Raw genomic sequence first — 10,533 nt, forward strand, 5'->3', positions numbered from 1 at the left:
GATGTCTCTGGGCGGACGTGTGTGACCTCAGTGTCTCATCTCTCTCTTCCAGGTAGTGAAGGAGGACGGAGGAGGAGACGAGTGGGGAGTCGTCCACCAGGAGGACAACCGGCCAGATGCAGACACGCTGGAGATCCCCAACCTCGCTCCGTTCACTCAGTACAGGTGAGCGGCAAACACACACGGGTCACCTGCAAGAGAACACAACCCAGTGATACAACACACACACACACACACACACACATACACACACACACACACACACACGGTAGAATCTGCAGCATTGCTCAACTCAGGTGAAGTTAGATAAATCACACAGAGAGACAGTTCCATCTGAGACTTTTTTCTGTTTGTCAGCACCTTCACTGCTGCTGCATGCAGATCCTTATTACCCCCCCCCCCCCCCCACTATCTTAAATAGCTAAAAGGAAGGAGGGAAGGAGGAGAGAGGAAAGGCGATGAGAGAGCAGGAAGGACAGCAGAGGAGGAGGAGGAGGAGGAAGAGAGAGGAGTGTCTGTAATCCCTGCTCAAGGGCCATGGGGAGCCGGCAGTTTGTAAATGTGATCTATCCCCCCCCCCCTCTCTATCTATATGTCTATCTCTTGCTCTATGTATCTCCGTCTTCATCTGAAAGGGGATTGCGACATGTGTGTGTGTCTGTGTGTGTGTGTGTGTGTGTGTGTGTGTGTACACTTTGTGCGCTCACAGGGATTATGTTGTCACAGGCGACACCACTGGGACATTAGATGAAGTGAGCCACTTGTCTGTGTTCCTTATCCCTCGCTTTAACTTCCTCTTTACGCCCGGCTCTCTCTCTCTCTCTCTCTCTCTCTCCCAACGCTGGGACCACGAGTCACAGATGAAGTCTCTCGCTCGCCCGCTGCACGTATTTGTCACTCACACCCACACTGACGCACGGAGGCATTTAGATCCAACAAAAAGACACAATCGCTCCCTCGTGGGTGAACGTCTGTGTCTGTCGTCAGGTTCTGGATCTTTTTTTTTTCTGACTGATATTCGGATTAATTCAATTCGACGATACATCTGTGGCTTTTTCAGAAATCCCCTTGAGGAGAGTTTCACCTGAAAGATGTTCTGTAATAAATAACACAGAGGATCTTACTAGAAATAAAATACTCAAAAATAGTCTTTCTTCACTATCAGTGTGACGTGTGGTTGTCTTGTTGACCTGTGTTATATTTCAATTGCCTCTATTCCAGTGTGTTGTGTAACTCTACTGTACTTTTATAATCAGGATATTCCTCAGTCTGCATCATTCATTACTTGCTTCTACAGCAACACTCTGCAATCAGCTGGAAATATTAATCATTCATTGGTCAATTGAAAGCTTTACCCCAATGTCCAACTTTAGGGGCAATTTTGTTTTAAAATAACTTCTAATGTTTTGGTCACAGTGTGATTATTTGTCATAAATCAATCAAATAACTTAGATTTTATCTGTTCTATCCATGAAAATGTAATTTACCTGCTAATTTATCTTATTATCGTAACATTTTTTACTACTGTATTATCCCGCCTATAGTGTATTCATATTTATATATATGTAGATATTTATCTTGCTCATAGTGTATTCATCGTTCTTATATCATACAATACCTCTTAATTCTGTAATATTCCATATATATTTATTACTGTACAGATCTTATTTATTTACATATTCACTTTAAATATACACAATACTCTGCACTTTTACTACTTTTTGGCACTTCTGGTAAGATGCTAAACTGCATTTCGTTGTAGTACTTGTACTGTGGTAGTAGTACAAGTACTTGGAAATATTAGTCATTCATTGGTCAATTGAAAGCTTTACCCCAATGTCCAACTTTAGGGGCAATTTTGTTTTGAAATAACTTCTTATGTTTTGGTCACAGTGTGATTATTTGTCATAAAACAATGAAAATAACTTAGATTTTATCTGTTCTATCCATGAAAATGTAATTTATCTGCTAATTTATCTTATTATCGTAACATTTTTTACTAGTGTATTATCCCGCCTATAGTGTATTCATATTTATATATATGTAGATATTCATCCTGCTCATAGTGTATTCATCGTTCTTATATCATACAATACCTCTTAATACTGTAATATTCCACATATATTTCTTACTGTACACATGTTATTTATTTACATTTTCACTTTAATATGCACAATACTCTGCACTTTTACTACTTTTTTGCACTTCTGGTTAGATGCTAAACTGCATTTCGTTGTATAAGTCTTGTGCAAGAACAATAAAGTTGAATCTAATCTAATCTAATTTATCATCATTGTCTGATGAAGCGGTGACTTTTAAACTCTTCACCTCCGCTTTGGACTGGATCGCTGTGACATCATCAGAGTGGTTATCTTCCCACAGTGGACATTATACTACAGTTTCCAGTTGCTGGTTCTTCTCATGACAAATAAACTCAACTTGAACTTGTTTCTGTTTCCTCTCCAGGTTCAGGCTGCGTCAGGTGAACATTGTCGGAGCCAGTCCCATGAGCGCCCCCTCCAGGCTGATTCAGACCCTGCAGGCGGCACCTGACACGCACCCGTCGAACCTCACCCTGCTGTCTGCTACACAGTCCAGCCTGCGCTTCAGCTGGATGGTACACACACACTCACACACACACACACACACACACACACACACACACACACACACACACACACACACACACACACACACACACACACAGACACACAACCGTCTAACCTCACCCTGCTGTCTGCTACACAGTCCAGCCTGCGTATCAGCTGGATGGTACACAGACACTCACACACACACGCACACACACACACACACACACACACACACACACACACTCACACAAGCACACACACACACACACAGACACACACTCTTCACTCTACACAAAACTGTAAAACCTTGCTTCTCGCCCCGTTACACTTCTTCAAACACTGCTAATTTGACTGAAGGGGATTTTCTTTTGTGTTCCTTCGCTCTGCATCTGTGTGTGTGTTCGTGTGTGTGTGTTCGTGTGTGTGTGTGTGTGTGTGTGTGCGTGTGTGTGTGTGTGTGTTCTTGTGTGTGTGTGTGTGTGTGCACGTGTGCTCTCCAGCAGCAGGACCGAACAGCTCGAGTGGATGACAGCCTATAATCAGTGTCTCTCCTGGTTATCAGTGCTAAAACTAATCTGTCACATTCCCCCTTCACCCTGCGGACTGCTCGCAGCACAAACTGAAATATAATTTTCCCTTCACTGTCTTTTCTTTTCTGCTCTTGTTCCATCCCCCTCTCCCCCTCCCCTCCCTTCCCCATCTTCTATTATAACATAAATGGAGGGCAGAGTATTTTCCATTTAAGAGCTGGAATGAGAAAAAGAGCCTGTCAAATCAGACACAGACACTGAGGCGCTACCTATGCAGCATGCTAATGGGATTCCACCTGCATGTTAGCGCCCAGCTAGCTGCTCCGCTGTAGTGGAACCATCACAATGGTTCCAGCTAAGGCTATTATTCTAAGCTGCATATTAAGGGTAATAAAGCTAATGTGACATTCTGTATTATGGCTCCTAAATGCTAAGCCGGGCTAAATCACCGGGGGGGTGTTTAAAATGACTGGATGTCTCTGGACCTTTATCTGCTGCTCGGCACCGAGCCACATGTCCACTGTTGGTTCAGATCTGATCCTGAGGGTTTACACACTGAGAGTGAAACTAAACTGTTGAAACGATGGTGAGGAGCTGAATCCAGGAGACTGGGGCTGTAATGCATAATGACACGGTGGGTCACAGGCTGATGATGAGGTGACAGGCGGGGGGGAGGGCGGAGAGGTGACAGGAAATGAGAGGGGAAGCACGTTAAAGAGGATGACAGCGGAGGAAGAGGACGGAGGAGAAGCTGGCGAGAGGAGGAGCAGGAGATAGGATGTCAGAGCAGGAGAAGGTTTTTTGGATGCACGTCAGATAAATAACAATATTCTGGGTCTTTTTTGATTCATTTGCAGAAGTCTGAAGTTGTTTGAGAAGTTATTATCTCATTTGACCACATGTCTATAATATCACAAGGTCCTCGCCTCAGTATGTACAGAACCTTGAGGTAATGTAAGCTGTGATTTGGTGTTTTATACAGTTAGGTCCATAAATATTTGGACATTGACACAATTTTCATCATTTTGGCTCTGTACACCACCACAATGGATTTTGAATGAAACAATCAATATGTGCTTTAAGTGCAGACTTTCAGCTTTAATTTGAGGGTATTTATTTAATTTATAATATATTTAATTGGCTGCTCAGCTTTTCCATGGCCAGGTGTGTGCTATTCCCTTGTTATTTCATTGACAAGGAGCAGATAAAAGGTCTACAGTTCATTTCAAGTTTTGTATTTGTGTTTGGAATCTGTTGCTGTCAACTCTCAATATGAAGTCCAAGGAGCTGTCACTATCAGTGAAGCAAGCCATCATTAGGCTAAAAAATCAAAACAAACCTATCAGAGAGATAGCAAAAACATTAGGTGTGGCCAAATCAACTGTTTCTTTCTTAAAAAGAAAGAACTCACTGGTGAGCTAAGCAACACCAAAAGACCCGGAAGACCTCGGAAAACAACTGTGGTGGATGACAGATGAATTATTTCCCTGGTGAAGAAAAACCCCTTCACAACAGTTGGCCAGATCAAGAACACTCTCCAGGAGGTAGGCGCATCTGTGTCAAAGTCAACAATCATAGGAAGACTTCACCAGAGTAAATACAGAGGGTTCACCACAAAATGTAAACCATTGGTGAGCCTCAAAAACAGGAAGACCAGATTAGAGTTTGCCAAAAAAGATCTAAAAGAGCCTGTACAGTTCTGAAACAACATCCTATGGACAGATGAGACAAAGATCCACTTGTACCAGAATGAAGGGAAGAGAAGAGTATGGCGAAGGGAAGGAACTGCTCATGATCCAAAGCATACCACCTCATCAGTGAAGCATGGTGGAGGTAGTGTTATGGCGTGAGCATGTATGGCTGCCAATGGAACTGGTTCTCTTGTGTTTATTGATGATGTGACTGCTGACAAAAGCAGTAGGATGAACAGTGCAGATGGACAATGACCCGAAGCATACTGCGAAAGCAAACAAAGAGTTTTTTTCAGCAGAGAAGTGGAATGTTCTGCAATGGCCAAGTCATCACCTGACCTGAATCCAATTGAGCATGCATTTCACTTGCTAAAGACAAAACTGAAGGGAAAATGTTCCAAGAACAAGCAGGAACTGAAGACAGTTGCAGTAGAGGCCTGTCAGAGCATCACCAGGGACGAAACCCAGCGTCTGGTGATGTCTATGGGTTCCAGACTTTAGGCGGTCATTGACTGCAAAGGATTTGCAACCAAGTATTAAAAGTGACAATTACATTTATGATTATGTTAGTTTGTCCAATTACTTTTGGTCCCTTAAAAAGGTGGGTGCCACATATAAAATGTGTTTTATTCCTACACCGTTCACCTGATTTGGATGTAAATACCCTCAAATTAAAGCTGAAAGTCTGCACTTAACGCACGTCTTGATTGTTTCATTTCAAATCCATTGTGGCGGTGTACAGAGCCAAAATGATGAAGATTGTGTCAATGTCCAAATATTTATGGACCTAACTGTACAAGTAAAACAAGAGGATGCTCTTTATTCTGATCTGCTCTTTGTTTCTCCCGCCTGCTTTTTGCTCTGCAGCCTCTTCCTGAGTCTGAGTACAACAGCAGCCCGGAGACCGTGGGCTACCGGCTGCGAGTGTGGAGGACGGACGGGCAGGGGGGGGACAGAACGGACGATGCAGAGGGAGCAGGGGAAACTGCTGAGGCCACTATAGAGGGTCTGAAGCCCTGGACCCAGTACCAGGTCCAGGTCCAGGCCCACAATTCCATCGGACCCGGACCCTGCAGTAACACCATCGCTGCAAAGACGGCAGAATCCGGTACGAACGCTCACTCCTGTTTGAGTCCAATAGATCCGCCTCATATCTCTGCACACTCCCTCTGTTCCACTGAGGGAACGATTGATGGAGAGAGGGAGGAGAAGATGGAGATGATTTAGATAAAATCAAAGATTGGTTTAAAGAGCAAGTAGCAATGAGCTTTCTCTCTCTTTCTCTCTCTTTCTCTCTCTTTCTCTCTCTTTCTCTGTGTGTGTTCTCTAGTTCCGTCTGGAACTCCGATGAATGTTACTGCTGAGGCAGTGAGTTCCACCCAGATCCTGCTCAAGTGGTCGCCTCTCCCCCGGGCTCAGAGGAACGGAGTCATACTTGGATATAAGGTGTTTAAAACTCTTCAACACACACACACACACACACACACACACAAACACTCACACACACACACAAACCGCCCCATTCCATCCTCACATTTTCACTCTCCTCCCTCAGTCCATTACCACTTCCCCCAACTCCATCACACACACACTCACACAGACGCACACTGACACGGACACACAAATGTCTGATTTAGCACAAATATGATGTAACATCCTGTAACTGCTGCAGTTTTATGTTTCTTCCTTCATAAGCAACCGGGGGGTAAAGGAGGTTGGGGGGTTGTGTGTGTGTGTGTGTGTGTGGGGGTCATTCAGATGAGCCGAGGCTTTCATGTTTAAAACTCTTTCATAAAACAGCTTGTATCATGTCGCAGGAGAAACAATGGCTGGATTTACACGTGTGTCTGAATAAAAAAGAGAATAATCCATAAAGCTGCTGGTTCCTGAGGGCGTTTTGTTTTTAGAATCCTGGAACACGAGCAGAAAGTTGAGTCCGGAGCCGGAGGTGTGTCGAGCTCACGTGCACACACACACACACACATGAGCTGAATACACTTCTGCATCAGTAGTTAAGTCCGGACTCACACGAGCCACTTAAGCCGACACATGTTTCCACGTTTGCCAAATCACAGCTCGTCCTTTTCTTTCATTTCCAACTTGGAGGATTGAGTTTTGCTGAAACCGCCGTCGGTGATGAAATGACATTCCCTGATGTGCAGGCTTCTAAAAAAAGAAGAAAATAAAAAGATGGATTAAATACATGGTGAAGTGAAAGGTGCACTCGTTTCTTGCCTGAGTGCACCACTTACCAGCAGTCACACCCCTTCTCCTGCAGCCAGGGAGGTTCCACTTGCTTTCTGCCAGCGCCCACACAGCCTCTCCAGGGATTTATCATTATGTTTGATTTTAAAATAAAGAGAAGACAAGTGCCCGTTGTCTGTGATTGTGTAATATTGCTTTTCCCGTTCAGTGGCTCCAATGTAGCTCCCTTCAAAATCTTTAGAACGGGCGATTTAATAAAGAGAAACCTCATGCAAAATATGTTTCCCGAACATAAAAGTGCCATCGAGTAGGGTTCTTAATCGCCACTTAAACAAAACACAGCAGAACAAAGCTTAAAAGAGGAGGGGGAGGGGCTTATCCTCAATTTGGTTGTCTTCTAGATCAGTGGTTTTCAACAGGGGATCCGCAAATTTCGCTTTGATATTTCAACACATTTCCAGATTACTCTTGAATATCGTGAAAAATATCTAAAATAAGAAAAATATGTCTAAAATAATATAAAGGTGCTGGTGATCATGAGGTTTAACTTAAGTAGGCCTCACATGTTTGTGTGATATTGTATGATTATCATTTGTGACATATTCTGCATTACTTTGTCATCTTCCCTCTTCAGTTGTAGCCACAGTTTACGTTGATTGATATTGATCACCGTTACTTTAACGTTCTCTCAACATGTCAGCTACATGTCTGTACATTTAAGTCATGAACGTTATATATTGATGTACATATGGTTCTGAGATGCAGTACAACTACAAACTGCATTTTAATTTTGTTTTCAATTCTTAAGCACTGAAAATCAACCGTTTTGTTGTTTTTTCACAGATTTTTTTAGATTTGTTTGAGGTTTTTAAATAAAACCAACATGGAAAACCAAATGTTAAAACTTCCTTCTATCCACATGCACACACACACACACACACACACACACACACACACACACACACACACACACACACACACACACACACACACACACACACACACACACACACACACACACACACACACACGTAGGCACACCAGTGGGGCGCGGATTACTCTCTAGTCAGCATGGTGGTCCCTGGGACAAAACCAGTTGAAAAACCTTGTTCTAGATAAACTCATACACAGAGGAAAACAGGTTTTGGCCGTGTGATTAAGAACCAGCGGCAATCCTGTATTTTAAAAATGCAAAAATTCAGGTCATATGATGCACCAATCCCCAAAGCACATCACCCCCCTCCCCTTTGTGTGTCTCCTCCTGCCTTCCTGAGCCTCACAGCCCAGCAACATGCCAGCCATGCTAATAGAGGAGAAGTGTCTGTGTCCAGCAGCGGCTCCTCAGCACCTTCCCTCCTCCGACATGTCGCTCTCCAGCCTCCTGCCACACGAACCATTTCTCTTCTCAGACACTTAAGAGTTGACATTCTTCCTTCAGCATGATTTAGAGAGGGGCAGCGAGTTCTTGAACATTAAAAAACAGACAGAGAAAGAACGAAACAGGAAAAAGAACAGTTCTTGACACGCGTTCGAATTGAAACCCCGGTGCCGGTGGAAGCACGGTGTGTGCTGATTTGTATTTTTTAAATTCGTGGGCACTGGAGATTTTCTTTTAATGGATGTTTCAGTTGAAATGTGGTAATATTCGGTATGAAAAGAACAAAAAACGAAGTCTTCTCTTGCCAAATCTGATGTCAGCGACTCCTCTGTGCCCACCATCCTGTGAGCCACAGCGTCTCACTGTCTGACACGTTCCTTCACACTGTGGAACCCTGTGAGGCTGGTGTGTGTGACTCCAGCTCCAGCTGTATTGAATCACTTCCACACCTTCCAATGCTATAAATACATTTCAACAAATACACCTTTTATTAATGATTGAGAAGTTGTTGTTGTTTTTAACATCTACCACCTGTTAAACACCAGTTTAACATCTATAATAACTGATTCTGGGTTTGAGGGCAGGAGCACTGAAGAAACATCACCTTATAAAAATCGGTAAAGTAGAGAAATGGAGCGACGCTTCATCGAGTCATGTGACCTCTCTGCTCAGTCCTCCATCACTCGCACCCCCCCAGTGTGATAGTCTATTTGAGCTGCAAATATTTCCCATCTCTCCCTTTGCTCGTCAGTGCCTCCGCTGCCCTGGGTCAGTATTGCTGTGCCTGTTCGATTTAGTTTGATTTAATGATATTTGCTCCTCACTTCCCAATATCTCAACATAATCATGTCTCTGGGAGGGAGGAGGTCACAGCTTAGAGGCCGAACTCTAACTATGTTCTGCTAATAAACACTTCAAATGTGAGGGAACTGACTGAAATAGTATTTTACACATCCAGCAACATTCATTTATACTCATGTACCTGCCTATGCTGGGAATATGAGTCCATTACTGGCTCTCCTTTCACCAAAGTCACCCACCTGTTGGATCCTACCTGTCTTAAAGCCACATTATAAACTCCGAAGGTCAACGAAATACAGGAATGTTACAAGGATATGAATGAAAATAATGGACTGAAAAGTTGCAATACAGCTTTCTCCAACTTTGAGGAAGTAGTAAACGGTGGATGAGCTCTTCTCTGAACTGTTTGATGATCAGATCATCGAAGGTAGCGTGGCCGAGCGGTCTAAGGCGCTGGATTAAGGCTCCAGTCTCTTCGGAGGCGTGGGTTCAAATCCCACCGCTGCCAGTATTTTGTGATGTTTATGAGACAACAGTACGTGTTGATTACAATAATGTGGATTGTAATAAAACAATGGGACTTAAAAAAATGATAGAGTGGTTGTTGTCCAGCAAGAAGGTTGCCGGTTCAATCCCCACCTGCATGCCAAAGTGTCCTTGGCTAGATACTGAACCCCAAAAATGCCCCCTCATAAAAGTGCTGGGTGTACTTATTGTTAGCCGCTTTGGACAAAAGCGTCAGCCAAATGAGATGCAATAACTCTCAGAACTTTGACCTCTCTGGTCTTCACAGGCCAAAAACCACCCTGAACGTATCCAGACTGAACTGAAACAGTGGGATCATGAAGCAAAAACAAAGGGCTGAGAAATGAAACAAAGCTGAACACAACTGTGGAGATAATTGTGTGTGGGTTCATCCCAACAAGTGACCCCTCCCCCAGCGTCCAAGGAGCCATTGTTAGTGTTAGAGCAGCTTTAAAGATTTATGTCTCAGTTGGAAACAAACAGACTCAGGGACGAGTAAGAAACTCAAATTACTGAGAGAGTAACTCACTACTGGTTCTGTCCTTGATGGGAGTTGTTGGCAATAACAACAGTATAGAATATCACAAATGTAATCCTTGTTTTATCTCTATCTGTGATTGTGTACGTGGATTTGTGTGTAACCTGTTGCTGTGTGTGTGTCTGTGTCCAGGTGCTTTTCAGTGAGAAGGACTCGGACCTTCCTCCCAGTGTCCAGGTGACAGAAGGAGAAGGCAACGTGTCTCTGCTCCTCCGGCTCCTCCAGCGCTACACGATCTACGAGCTGCAGGTTCTGGCCTACACGCAGCTGGGTG

General features: G+C 43.7%; 1 protein-coding gene and 1 non-coding gene across 2 annotated transcripts in view; both read left to right on the plus strand.

Moving 5' to 3' along the window:
* Positions 1-10,533, plus strand: part of LOC133015790 (protein sidekick-1-like) — a 159,287-nt gene that overhangs the window by 110,378 nt on the left and 38,376 nt on the right. The window contains exons 24-28 of the mRNA XM_061083067.1: positions 53-165; positions 2,467-2,617; positions 5,680-5,920; positions 6,143-6,258; positions 10,392-10,533. The exon at positions 10,392-10,533 is cut by the window's right edge and continues 45 nt beyond it. Of these exons, the coding sequence (XP_060939050.1) occupies positions 53-165; positions 2,467-2,617; positions 5,680-5,920; positions 6,143-6,258; positions 10,392-10,533 (763 nt within the window). The remainder of the gene's footprint in view (positions 1-52; positions 166-2,466; positions 2,618-5,679; positions 5,921-6,142; positions 6,259-10,391) is intronic.
* On the plus strand, positions 9,623-9,704 carry trnal-aag (transfer RNA leucine (anticodon AAG)). Its single transcript has one exon. It is a non-coding gene; the product is annotated as a tRNA-Leu (tRNA).

The sequence above is a fragment of the Limanda limanda genome, chromosome 2 (genome assembly GCF_963576545.1).
Source record: "Limanda limanda chromosome 2, fLimLim1.1, whole genome shotgun sequence".
NCBI lineage: Eukaryota > Metazoa > Chordata > Actinopteri > Pleuronectiformes > Pleuronectidae > Limanda > Limanda limanda.